We start from the raw sequence: 14,780 nt of genomic DNA on the forward strand, positions 1-14,780 counted from the left end.
ATTGAAGTAACTTAGCATGCACACAAAAGAGGTTTAACCACTTCAATATGAATTGCAAAGAGAGAGAATTTGGAATCAAATTGCCTTGTACTACTAAGTGGCTGGATGACTATGGGTATGTCATTTAGTCTCTCTGCATAAGAAAGTAAAGCTTATAAATGGAGATGATCATCTCCTCACTTAGTTCATTTGTTAGGATTTAATGCCTAATGACATAAAAGTGAGAACTCAAATATAACTGTGTTACTTATGATTATTTTCTTTTTTTTTTTTACTTATGATTATTTTCATACATGTTGATGCATACTCTCAAGAATTTTTGAGCTGAGTTTCACCCAAAGACTTAGAAAGTACAAAAACGTAAATCACAAATAGAGGTCAATAAGTAGAATATTAAAAAATGAGAGACTCCAAATAGGTCAACCACTGGATTAAGAGAGTTGCAAAGACTGAGTTTAAATTTGGGTCCTGAAAGTCACAGTGGTTTTCAAGACTATAAAATTTAGGCAAAATGTTAAGTATTTTACAATGATTTTAAAATACATTTTCAAACTGGATATAAGACTTAACATCAGAATATTCTGTTGGCTAAGAGTGAAACATAGCTCTTTGCTTAATCAAAAGAACAGATTGCTGTATGTCATGTCCCAATGACTAAATGATCCTTATTCTCAAAAAAAAAAAAAAAAAAAGGAACCTGAAATTCTATCACAGTTAGAGCTGTGTTAGTCATTTCTAATCTCTAAAACACAAGACTGTCATGGAAACTTAGTCATATCAAATGAACAGATGCTTAAACTGCAGTTTTATGAAAGATTTCTCTTAACCATTTGCTGCATGGCTTGGCTCACATCCTTGTTCCTCATACTGTAGATCAATGGGTTCAACATTGGGCTCAAAAAACTATAAAAGACTGCAAATATTTTGGACTCCTGTACAGACTTCTCAGATGGAGGCCTCAAGTACGTGCAGAAGAGGGTTCCATAAAATAAAGTGACTATTGCCAGGTGAGAACCACAGGTAGAAAAGGCTTTGTGCCTGCCTTTTGCAGAATGGATCCCCAAGATGGATGCAATGATAAAAATGTAGGAGAGAAGAATGATGAAGAGAGAGCTTGAGAGAGTGAAACCAGCAACCACAAACATCGCCATCTTTTTTACATAGGTGTCAGAGCAGGCCAACATTATCAGAGGAGGATCAGCACAGTAGAAATGGTTGATCTCAAGGGAGTCACAGAAGGACAAGTGAAAGGTCAGCAGTGCCTGAGAGAGACCATTGAGGAATCCACAAGTATAAGGGACTGTGACTAGAAAGATGCAAACGTCCTTGGACATCCTGGTGCTGTAATGTAGAGGGCTGCAGATGGCTACATAGCGGTCCAAGGCCATTGAAGCAAGGAGATGAAACTCAGTGATCACCAGGGCAATGAAGAGAAGACACTGTGTGAAGCATCCAGCATAGGAGATGGTCTTCTGGTCTGAGAGGAAATTGTGCAGCATATTTGGAGTAACATTGGAGGAATAGCAAAGGTCTACAAAGGAGAGGTGGCTGAGGAAGAAGTACATGGGAGTCTGGAGGTGAGGATTGGTCCTGATTAGCACGATCATGCCCAGATTCCCTGCCAGTGTGATTAGGTAGATCACCAGGAACACCCCAAACAGGGCCTTCTGTAGTGCTGGGTCATCTGTGAGTCCCAGGAGAATAAATTCAGTCACTACAGTGTGGTTAGGGGAAGACATATTCTCATCCCTTAAAAACTGAAAGTGGTAAAGTGAAGAATTCTATCTGATCCTGATTCTGCATTTATCCCATTCTTTCGTCATTTACTTTTGATCTATTTCTCTATAAGGAAATTACTCTTTTCAACCAATGCATCAGAGCATCTATATAAATATTTGCACCTTATCTCTTTGCCATATATTTTTCTATATATATTGGAAACACACACCCACAAGCTCACACATTCCCTTTCTCTTTCTTATTTGTAAATTGTGTATACACATATACAATTAAATCTGTTTTCTTGGAAAACTCCATATTCGTTTTTTTTTTTTTTCCAAATTCTGTGAAAAAGAAAACCAAAAGAATGAAAACCAGGTCGGGAAAGCAGCAGGTCAGTGGCATCTTTCAAATGGACAAATGGAGGATGCAGAGTTTCTATGGTCCCTGCAGCTCTGATACCCTATTGTTTTCGACACACAATAGAAGACATGTTCAGTCCAGCATTTTCTCCTGAAACCCATACTTGTCTGGCTTAATTTCATTCAGAAGACGTTGAATTAGTAGATGCATCTCTTGACATATGACTAAGAAGGTACAGAATGAAGAAGCGTTTTTTTCTGCTTTTTAAATTCACCCACTCATTATTTATGGATATATATATATATTTTTTTTTCTGTTCTAACTTCTAAGGTTACATGAGTGAGCAAATTACCTATCCTTGTGAAACACATATTGTAAGAGAGGTAATAGATAATGAGCACATAGACAAATGTTTACAGCAGCATGTCACTTGGAAGAAAACACTATGAAGAAAATTAAAGGTGGAGTGCTTTTAAATGGCCATTCAAAGAAAGTTTGAGAAGGTAGAATTTGAACAGTAAATAAAGCATTCAAAAATCTGAATAGAAATTTGTCTCCATTATTTTTTTAAAACTGACGCACTTCTGAATATATTTGTTTAGGAAGGCACATAAGGTTAATATTTAAGTGTGGACTTAGCTCCCAACTGGAGTTATTATTTCTGTTTTTTTGTAAAAGCAAGATATGACTGGAAACATTATGCCTCAAGAATTTCACCTTAAGGCTTTTTAAATTTAATTTTCACATACACATCAGAAGAGCACGTATATAATACTTATTTTTTTTAGAAATGTTATGAAATATTAACATTTTAATAGAAAAACCAAATACAAATGATGAAAATATTTTTTTCAATATCAATGAGAATATTAATCTTCACACAAAATTAAAAAAAGAAACTATTTTTAGTGAACAAATGTAAAAAATAACTTACCTGTAAAACAGACTTATGATATTTTCTAAAGCAAGGCAGGAAGATTTATAATGTGTTTCTTTAGGAATATTCCCTAAAGTATTTTTTAAATAATTCTTATAATCCAATTAAGATAGATTTTGTTCCCTCAAGGGCATAACCTTAATTTCATCCTTTGAGATCTTTAATTTTCCTTCAAAACCAAAATCTCTACCTAACATTTTTGTACCCTGCTTTATACTATGTGCCTGAGATCTTTGGCAAAAATAGAGAAGTTCAGCATTACTTTTAATACTAAGAAAGGACAAAAACGTGGTTGGATGAATTTTGTATTTTTTTGTGTATAAAAATGAGAATATTCTCATCAGAAGTCTTCGATGTTTCTCCATAATCACTGAAATAAGGTCATCTAATGAAAGTGAAAAATAGGAACATAAAGCAGATGAACCATTTGAGAAGCAGAAAAAGTGTGGAGAGCAGAAGAGTGGCCTAACCAACCAAAAAAAGTAAAAGTATTGGTCAGGGATGATGATCCTTTGGAGGGTGGACTTTGTGGATTTATACTGGAATCAATGTGCACCACTGAATTGATTTGGTCAACATGAGAGTAATCAAAGATGGGTCTGAGAACCAGGATCATTCATAAAATTGATGGATCACAAAACTGGTGATTTAGGAGGAGAGGTCAAATTTGAATAAAAAATAACTGAGAATTGTTTGATACTGCATTTGTTAGAGAATAAAGGAATCTAGAGATGGTCTCAGTAGTCTCTGTCTCCCAATGCATTCATAATTCCAGCCAATACAATCAAAGGAAAAGTCTCATTAAAGCATAGTCTCATTAAGACAAAAGGCATCTCTGATTGTGTTAGATTTCCAAATACTGGTTACAGTCTGAGGAATCAGCCAGTGAAATAAAGCTGCATATCAATATAAAAATATATATTGTCATCAACTTACCACATTAGGGGAGATTTGAGCATAACCATGCATTTTTCAAATTGGGGTAGAAAAAATTATTTATCCCAGCATTTTCTGTTTTACCTTGATTCTTTGAACAAATTAAATGACAAAATTTAAAGTGCAAAATCTTAAATATTCCCATGAAATAGAAGTTTCTTATATGATTGTAGGGCTGATTGAAGGATGGTAGAGCTCTTATTTCCTGACCCTTTAATCTTCAGATGCCTTATTTTGCACAAAGATACTTGAAGATTTGACCCTTCTTTAAGCTGAATATCAGCATTAGTTTCCTAAAGAACTTATATATATGTGTAAGTACATTCTGATATAGGCTTCCCTGGTGGCTTAGACAATAAAGAATCCACCTGCCAAATGGGAGACACTGGCTCAATCCCTGAGTTACGAACATCCTCTGGAGAGGGAAATGGCAAACCATTCCAATATTCTTGCTTGGAGAATCCAAGCAAGAGGACAGAGGAGCCTGGTGGGCTATAGTCCATAAGCACACAAGAGTCAGACATGACTCAATGACTAAACCACCACGACCACTATATCCTGATATACTTTAATGTAGGATAGCATTGTAATAATCATATTTACAAAAAGATTTTTCCAAGAAGAGGTAGGACTAACTCAATAGCAATTGAAAAAGTAGTGAATTAATTCTGGAAAGGCAAAGTAACAATACTTTTCAGTATGGGATCACTTGATCAGAAGTTTACACATAAGAAGTAAATGCTTATTATTATTATTATTTATATAACAACAAATAATATTGGAGGGCACTGACTTTACCTACCTACCTATGATACTATCACAAAGAAGATTTTTATGCATTCTTATTTTATTTTCCTAGAAAGCCTTCAGGAGACTATTTAAATTATACTTGAAGACATGAATCCCTTAGTCAATATAACTCTGCTTCAATTGCAATGACCAGTTGACATGTGTCTGCTAAAAGAACACACAATTGCTTTAGCTACACAAGTATCAAACAGTCAGATAATTGAAACTATCCCACTGACATTGTTTGCTATTTGAGTTCTTGTGATTATTTAATTCATTATATTTTTCTTATGGCAGACTCAATAACATAGGGGAAGTTCTAATCTATGTAATAAAATTATACTGATTGAAATTGAAAAAAAATATTCAAAGATCACTTAATAGTTTATATAGAGACTCCTTTTAAGATACACAAATGAAATGATAAGTAGATTTATTGTGGTGATCATTATATTGTACATCCCATTTTTTTTTAATATGCAGAAGGAAAGCTAAGAGTATACAGTGGAAGGTCACTTGCTAAAGATCAATACACATAGATTATTTATTTATATTATTACATAAAAAGCAAACATAACTAGAAAATAAACGTTTCTATATATCACTTAAAATGTCAAGAGAGTAAAACATTTGGAAAGGATTTTTTTTTTAATAAAACTGCAAGAGTTACTTACTGATAAGCACAAAACACAACATGCAGGGAGAAATTAAAGGAGACTTAAGTAATGGAGAGATATGGGAAATTGATGGGAAAACAGTGGAAACAGTGTCAGGCTTTATTTTTGGGGGCTCCAGAATCATTGCTGATGGTGACTGCAGCCATGAAATTAAAAGACGCTTACTCCTTGGAAGGAAGGTTATGGCCAACCTAGATAGCATATTTAAAAGCAGAGACATTACGTTGCCAACAAAAGTCTGTCTAGTCAAGGCTATGGTTTTTCCAGTGGTCATGTATGGATGTGAGAGTTGGACGGTGAAGAAAGTTGAGCGCCGAAGAATTGATGCTTTTGAACTGTGGTGTTGGAGAAGACTCTTGAGAGTCTCTTGGACTGCAAGGAGATCCAATCAATCCATCCTAAAGGAGATCAATCCTGGTTGTTCATTGGAAGGACTGATGTTGAAGCTGAAACTCCAATACTTTGGCCACCTCATGCGAAGAGTTGACTCATTGGAAAAGACCCTGATGCTGGGTAGGATTGGGGACGGGAGGAGAAGGGGACGACAGAGGATGAGATGGTTGGATGGCATCGCCGACTCGATGGACATGGGTTTGGGTAGACTCCGGGAGCTGGTGATGGACAGAGAGGCCTGGCGAGCTGCAATTCATGGAGTCGCAATGAGTCGGACACGACTGAGCGACTGAACTGAACTGAATATCTTACTTGTGGATTGTAACACTCAGTATTTTTAAGTCCAATATTTTTAAGTTACCAATTCTTAAATTGATCAGTAGTTTTAATGCCAGTCCAGCTGGCTTATTTTCAATAGACACATTGATTCTAAGTTATATAGATATTGTTAAAAAAAATCTTAAATTAGCCAAAACAATTCTGAAAGAGAAGAAAAATCGCTGAATGATTTACACTATCTAATTTTAATCTTCACAACCCAGATAATCACAATGGTGTGATCACTCACCTAGAGCCAGACATCCTGGAATGTGAAGTCAAGTGGGCCTTAGAAAGCATCACTACGAACAAAGCTAGTGGAGGTGATGGGATTCCAGTTGAGCTACTTCAAATCCTGAAAGATGATGCTGTGAAAGTGCTGCACTCGATATGCCAGCAAATTTGGAAAACTCAGCAGTGGCCACAGGACTGGAAAAGGTCAGTTTTCGTTCCAATCCCAAAGAAAGGCAATGCCAAAGAATGCTCAAACTACCACACAATTGCACTCATCTCACATGCTAGTAAAGTAATGCTCAAAATTCTCCAAGCCAGGATTCAGCAATACATCAACCGTGAACTTCCAGATGTTCAATCTGGTTTTAGAAAAGGCAGAGGAATCAGAGATCAAATTGTCAACATCTGCTGGATCATCAAAAAATCAAGAGAGTTCCAGAAAAACATCTGTTTCTGCTTTATTGACTATGCCAAAGCCTTTGGCTGTGTCGATCACAATAAACTGTGGAAAATTCTGAAAGAGATGGAAATACCAGACCATCTGACCTGTCTCTTGAGAAACCTGTATGCAGGTCAGGAAGCAACAGTTAGAACTGGACATGGAACAACAGACTGGTTCCAAATAGGAAAAGGAGTATGTCAAGGCTGTATATTGTCACCCTGCTTATTTAACTTATATGCAGAGTACATCATGAAAAATGCTGGGCTGGAAGAAACACAAGCTGGAATCAAGATTGCTAGGAGAAATATCAATAACCTCAGATATGCAGATGACACCACACTTATGGCAGAAAGAGAAAAAGAACGAAAGAGCCTCTTGATGAAAGTGAAAGAGGAGAGTGAAAAAGTTGGCTTAAAGCTCAACGTTCAGAAAACTAGGATCATGGCATCTGGTCCCATCACTTCATGGGAAGTAGATGAAGAAACAGTGGAAACAGTGTCAGACTTTATATTTTTGGGCTCCAAAATCACTGCAGATGGTGATTGCAGCCATGAAATTAAAAGATGGTTACTCCTTGGAAGGGAGGTTATGACCAACCTAGATAGCACATTTAAAAGCAGAGACGTTACTTTGCCGACAAAGGTCCGTCTAGTCAAGGCTATGGTTTTTCCAGTGATCATGTATGGATGTGAGAGTTGGACGGTGAAGAAAGCTGAGCGCTGAAGAATTGATGCTTTTGAACTGTGGTGTTGGAGAAGACTCTTGAGAGTCCCTTGGACTGCAAGGAGATCCAACCAGTCCATCCTAAAGGAGATCAATCCTGGTTGTTCATTGGAAGGACTGATGTTGAAGCTGAAACTCCAATACTTTGGCCACCTCATGTGAAGAGTTGACTCACTGGAAAAGACTCTAATGCTGGGAAGGATTAGGGGCAGGAAGAGAAGGGGACGACAGAGGATGAGATGGTTGGATGGCATCACTGACTCGATGGACATCGGAGGTCTGGCGTGCTGCGATTCATGGGGTCAAAAGAGTCAGACACGACTGAGCGACTGAACTGAATTTTAAGAGTTAGTAAGAAACTACAGTACTGAAAGCAATAAATTTAGTTACACTAAGCAACAAATTTTCAATATAGGTGAAATAACCTTATATTGAAAGAAGACTCCCATAGCTAAAGAGAAGTCAAAGTTTCAAAACGAGAGTGTTTGGCTCACTTCAAATCTTCAAAGGATTGACTCTCTCTTGTTAGGGGCTAATGTAGCTCGTGGTTGTAATTGAATCCAATGCTCATTTACCACTTTGAGCATTCTAGGGCCCTTAAGAAGTATGCTAAATCTATTCTGCCTCTGCTCTATTAGTGAAACAACAGTAGATGATAGCGCATCTGTTTACAACATGCTTCTGCTGCTAAGTCGCTTCAGTCGTGTCCAACTCGGTAACTAGGCAGGTTGATAGGAAGTCTAGGGGTCCCCAAGGATAGAGGGGTCTGGAATTGTCAAGGAGGAAGAAAGGACAAACTATTTTTTCCCCTCTACATTCCTTAGGATTATATAACAATAATGTATCCTGCTTGAGGACAGTCTCTGGAAAAAACCTTCTGGCTAATCCTGTTATCTCAAATTGTAAATTATGGGAGTGGGTCTGGTGAGGTCTTTACACCCTCCAGACATTCTTTTGATTCAGTGTAATAACTAATTAGAGTATATAATTCCATTGCTAACACTAGCAAGGGGGTACTCTTTCTGCCCCCTTCTGATGCTTATGTCAGAAGCTTTCTCTATCTCCTTTATACTTTAATAAAACTTTATTACACAAAAGCTCTGAGCAATCAAACCTCGTTTCTGGCCCTGGATTGAATTCTTCTCCTCCGGAGGCCAAGAATCCCGGCATCTCTTCGTGGTTCTGCAACAACCTTTCGCTACCCTGTGGATTGTTGCCTGCCAGGCTTCCTCTGTCCATGTTATTTACCAGGCAGGAATACTAGAGTGGGTTGCCATGCCTACTCCAGGGGAATCTTCCCAACTCAAGATCAAGCCCATGTCTTTTATATCTCCTGCACTGACAGGCGGGTTCTTTACCATTAGTACCACCTGGGAAGCATGGTTTACTAAATATTTTAAGCCCACTGTTGAGAGCTACTGCTCAGAAATAATAATAATAATAATAAAAATAAATGAAAAGAAAAAAGAAGAGAAAATGATTTCTTTCAATGCATGATTACTTATTGACAATGCACCTGGTCACCCAAGAGTTCTAATAGAGATATACCACAAGATTTGTGCTGTTTTTATGCCTGCTAACACAACAGAGCAATCACATCCCCCTTCCATTCTGCAGCCTATAGATCAAGGTATCATTTCAACTTTCAGATGTTATTATTTTAAAAATATATTTTGTAAAGCTATGGGTGTTGTAGTTAGTGATTTCTTTGATGTATCTGGGCAAAGGGAATTGGAAGCTTCCAGAGTGGATTCATTGTTCTGGATGACATTAAGAACATTCATGATACATTTGGAAGATGTAAAAATACTAACATTAACAGGATTTTGGAAAAACTGTATCCAAACCTTCATGAATGACTTTGAGGAGTTTAAAATTTCAGTGGAGAGAGTAACTTCAGATATAGTGGAAATAGTAAGAGAACTCGATTAGAAGTAGAGACTGAACATATGACTGAATTGCTGCAATCTCAGGATAAAACTTTAATAGATGAAGACTTGCTTCTTGTGGCTGTGCAAAGAAAGTAGTTTATTCAGATGGAATCATTCCTAGTGAAGATGTGCAGATTATTGACATGACATCAAAGGATTTAGAATATTACATAAACTTAGTTGATAAAGCAGTGGCTTCATTTGAGAGCACTGATTCCAACTTTCAGAAATCTGCTGTAGGTAAAATGCTCTGGAACAGTGTTATATGCCACAGGCAAATCATTTGTGACAATGTCAATTATGTGGCAAACTTCATGGCTGCATTTTAAGAAATTGTCACCATAACCCAAATCTCGAGCAGCTGCCACCCAGATCAGTCAGCAGTCATCAACAGTGAGGCAATACCCTTCACCAGCAAAATGTTTATTACACACTGAAGGCTAGATAATGGTTAACATTTTAATAAAGTATTTTAATTAAAATATATGCATTTTAGACATAATGCTGTTGCATGCTTAATAGACTACAATATCATATAAATATAACTTTTATATGCACTGGGAAACCAAAAAAAAAATTTGTAATTTGCTTTATGATGCCATTCACTTATTGCAGTGGTCTGGAACCAAGCCTGCAATATATTTTAGGTATCCCCATTTTGAGTTTTATGCTCCCAAATAAGGAGATGAACTGTGATATTTGGTTATTTTCAAGCACATAATTTTGTGGACTAAGTGGGATTTATATAGAACAATCATATTCCCCAGGATGCTTGGAATATTTGGTCCAATTCCACCATTAGGAAAAAAAAAGCAGAAACAAAGCAAGACATCTCATGACAGAATGACATGGAGCCAGAGTGAATACACATGTTCCCTCTGAGTCCTAAAAGCCCATGCTTTGGCGATTTTAAGTACAGAAGCAAAAAGAGGATGTTTTAAAATTTTTTCCAAAGTTTTGACCTCCTTGTTTCTCAGACTATAGATGAGAGGATTTAACATGGGGCTGTCCACCGTATAAAACACAAATACCACTTTGTCTTGGTCCACTGAGTAGCTGAAGCTGGGGTGCAGACACACGAACAGGATTGTGCCAAAGAAGATGGTAACCGCCATCAGGTGGGATGCGCAGGTGGAGAGGTTTTGTGCCTCCCCTCAGCAGAGTGGATTCTCAAGACGGCAGTGAGGATGTAGAGATACGAAATGAAAATAGTCAGGAGGCATCTCAGCTCGTTAAAACTGGCAAAAGCAAAAATGACAATCTCATTGACATGTGTGTCAGAACAAGTGAGTTTCAGGAGGGGTGGAATGTCACAGAAAAAATGATCGATGACATTGGAGTGGCAGAAAGACAGCTGGAAGTTGAGGCCCGTGTGAATGGCAGCATTTATGAAGCGTGTGAGGTATGTGGCCAACACCACAGGACATTAAGTTGGGAGGACATAGTGACCGTGTAAAGGAGAGGTTTGCAGATGGCCATGTAACGGTCATAGGCCATCACAGTCAACAGGAATCCCTCAATGCCAGCGAAGGAACCAAAAAAGAACTGAGTGGCACATTCATTGAATGAAATGACTGGGTTCTCTGCCCAGAAATTCACGAGCATTTTAGGGGCAATGACAGAAGAGTAACAGAAGTCAACAAGGGACAGGTTACTGAGGAAAAAATACATTGGAGTGTGGAGATGTGAGTCAGTCTTGATTAACAGGATCATGCCAAGATTTCCAAACACAGTGATTGTATAGATGACTAGAAATACCATAAAAAGAAGACACTATAGCCCTGGATAATCGCTGAACCCCAGAGAATAAATTCAGTCACTGTCGAATGGTTGCTCATCCCTTAGTCTCAGAATGGATGATTTGCTTGCTGAGATAAGAAAGAAATCAGTGATGTAAATTATTGAAAAAAAAAATCAAGAAAATCAAACAGTTCATTCTCTACTGTAAATTTACTTCTCAAATGTCCTAAGAACATATATATTAAGGCTTTTTATTTTTTCAACTGCAGAACAACAAAAAAGATTTCTTAAGTAAACTCAGTAACTTTTATTTTAAAATGAGTATTTATCCACATGTATGTGAAGTTGTTGCTCATCAACCCGTGCTTGTCTATATCTTACCTTACCTCCCAATGTTTATCTCCTCCTCCCTTGATCTTTTTGCCTTCACTATCTATCATCTAGTTCCTTTGCATTCTCTTTGGCAATTAAATATATGACATAGTTGGATATATAATACTTATTGAATTGAGTTCATTTTTTTTTCCTGTTTTCTCTTAAGCCCACTCTAATCAAACTTTCACTCCATCACTCCACAGAAATTGCTCTTGTTAAGGTTGTCAGGATTCTTTATGTTGCCAAATTCAGTGGTCAATTCTCAATCTTCATCTTTTTGATCTATCAATAATATTTGGCAGAGTTAATTGCTAACTACTACTTGAAAAACTGTCATCTCTTGTCTTCTAAGACACGACATTCTGCGTTTTCCTCCTGTCATATGGGTTGCTCCTTCTCAGTCTTCTTTGTTTATTCCTCTTTTCTCTGACTCTTAAGATTGGAATAGCTCAGAACTCATTTCTTGATCCTCTTCTATTTTTTTTTCTATTTACACTTTAGCTTCATGATCTTATTCAGTCTCATGACTATAAATACTATATATATACTTACAACTCCTGAATTTATTCCAGCCCTGACCTCTTTCCCAAACTACAGACTTATAATGCAATCGCTTACTCAAATTTTCACGTTAATATGAAATAATGACTCAACCTGACTCAAAGCTGATTTGCTCATGTCTTCCTTTAATTTCCCAAACATAACATTCTCTGTCTCAAGTCAGTGACAACTTTCTACTTCCATGTGTTCAAATAAAAAATTAATATAAGCAAATAAATATTGATGAAATTGTTCTCTTTTCTTTCTCACACACTATGTAACTAGTCTATCATATAATTATGTTGTCTCTATTTTCAAAATATCTACATCAACAAGCCAACTACCTCCCTCCATCTTTTTTTCTACCATTAAGGCTTAAGCCAACATCATCTTTCACCTAGATTACTACAATAGTCCTTTAACTGACCATTCTATCTCTAAAATCAGCTAAATTCCACCCTGTAAAATACTACTTGAAAAATTTGCAGCCATTTTGTAGGCTTCTACTTTATACATATAAATAAATATACATTATATATATATATTTATAAATGATATAACTGGAATTATATTCTATATGACATATATGATCTTATATGTGTGTATGTGTTTACATATGTGTATGTATATAGATATATATATAGATAGATAGATAGATAGATAGATAAAGGCTAAAAATTGCAGTGGTTTCTCAGTGTGCATTTAAGAGCATAAAATAATTTTATTTAATGTACTACACAATGAATTCAATATGCCAAGTGCTTTGGCACTCTTTCTGCACAAAATTAATTAAATTTCCCTGCTTCATACACACACAAAAACACACATATATACATATATACACAGAGAGATGCATATATACATGTGTGTTTGTGTTTGTATGTTTAGGTTGAATATTCTCTAAAATCCTCATCTCTTATTAGTCGTCCTAAACCCCTTTCTTCTTCTAAAAAAAATGTGTTATTTAGTTACTAACCTTAAATTCAGTGTTTCAGACATACTGCAACTTAGAGATTTAGTATTTTTAAAAAATTGGTTTATCTTAATTGGAGGATAATTACTTTAAAATATTGTGATGATTTTTGCCTACATCAATATGAATCAACCATAAGTATACATGGGTACCCTTCATCCTGAACCTCCCTCCCTTCCAACCCTATCCCTCCAGGTTGTCACAGAGCACTGAGAGATTTAGTCCTAATTCCTTGAATGTTTTCTTAATCCTCTTTGAAGCTTTCTATATCTGATCACTTAGAGATAAGTTAAATCATCTTGCCTGTTGTCCTTAAGACTACTCACTGAAAGTAGTGATGTTTATAAGTTTAGTTTTATTTATTGGTTTTTGGAGGAATACAAATTTTTTTCCTTACAGAGTGAAATTTATAGCTTTGATGAAAATAGAAGTGGCATAAGGAACTCAGCTGTGACAGACTCAAGATATGGTTAATTAATTCAACAAAGAGTGTAAGATACTGCTTCTGAATTTGAGGCTGAGGGTCAGATTATTAAGGTTGTGATGATGCTCTTGCAATTTAATCATCTTTGCAAAACATTAAAAAAATGAAAGCCTGAAATATGCTAACCCAAAATTAAGACATCCACTTATTTTTCACTGAGATAATTGAACTATTTTCTCCCCAGGGAGTCATTATATTTTGGTGAATAAGTTAGACATTTGAAGAAGTAGAAAATCTCTTTTATGGTCTTAAGCCTCCATTGTGGATAATATAGAACTAAATTAAGTTATAGAATTTTTCCTGACTGCAGTTTTTTCCCTCTTTTTATGTGCTCACTCTGTTCTGTGTATACTTGTTCCCTTACTATTCTTTTAACAAACCAAGGAGGATCTTACCTCAGGGCCTTTGCATTCACCACAGATATTCATGCAATGTTATTCCTATGCAGGGCTTGCTCAAATATTATTTCCACAGGTTGCTGTACTCCCATACAACCCTATTCTCTTGCTTTAATTTCTTTAAAGCACAACTCTTATCCATATCACATACATGCATCCCACACAAACAGGAACAAATGACCGTGCACACATGCATACATACACAGCTTGCTGTTGACAATAAAGTCTTCCTCACTGAAAAACAAGTTTCATGAAATCAAGAGCTTTTTTTTCTCACATGGTATATCTTCAGCATGTCTTACCTGCTAAATATGTTTTTCCACTAACATCTTTGAGAGAAATGTTGGTTAATAATTAAAAGTGGAATTAACAGGAGATTGGAGAGCTGCTCCAGGGGGTAGGATGAATCATCCCCTCCTTTGTGGTCTCTAATAAACCTTTTGGGGATGAAGGGGTCTCATTTGGAACATTGGTATTCCACCTTCTGGTCTGTAGTGGAGAGTGGGATGGAAAGAAAGAGGAAATAGACATTTAGCTGATTCCGAATCATTACTTAGCCCTTCTTCAACATGTCATCTCGTGAAAGACAGTTTTTTCCCTGTTGTTCCAACACTGACAGCTCGGCTCCATTGCAATGAGCAATAAATAGATAATTGTGTTTGATAACTGTTTATTGAAAATTACATGAAACTTTGGGCTACAGATAAAAAGTTAAAACACTTTAACTTTGAGATTGCTACACTCCAAAATATTTCAGTTAATTCACAAAGTCAGTAAACTGTATGCCCTATTATTGCTATGGCACCCC

General features: G+C 36.4%; 1 protein-coding gene and 1 pseudogene across 1 annotated transcript; both read right to left on the reverse strand.

The window, feature by feature from the left end:
- Positions 1-806: 806 nt before the first annotated feature.
- On the reverse strand, positions 807-1,739 carry LOC145515061 (olfactory receptor 5M10-like). Its single transcript, XM_081514487.1, has one exon. It carries the CDS (start codon positions 1,737-1,739, stop codon positions 807-809), a length of 933 nt encoding a protein of 310 aa, XP_081370613.1.
- Positions 1,740-10,295: 8,556 nt separating this feature from the next.
- Positions 10,296-14,002, reverse strand: LOC145513769 (olfactory receptor 5AP2-like; annotated as a pseudogene).
- Between the last annotated feature and the right edge of the window lie 778 nt (positions 14,003-14,780).

Source organism: Giraffa tippelskirchi, chromosome 7 (assembly GCF_054371585.1).
Source record: "Giraffa tippelskirchi isolate mGirTip1 chromosome 7, T2T-mGirTip1v1.2.pri, whole genome shotgun sequence".
Classification (NCBI taxonomy): Eukaryota; Metazoa; Chordata; class Mammalia; order Artiodactyla; family Giraffidae; genus Giraffa; species Giraffa tippelskirchi.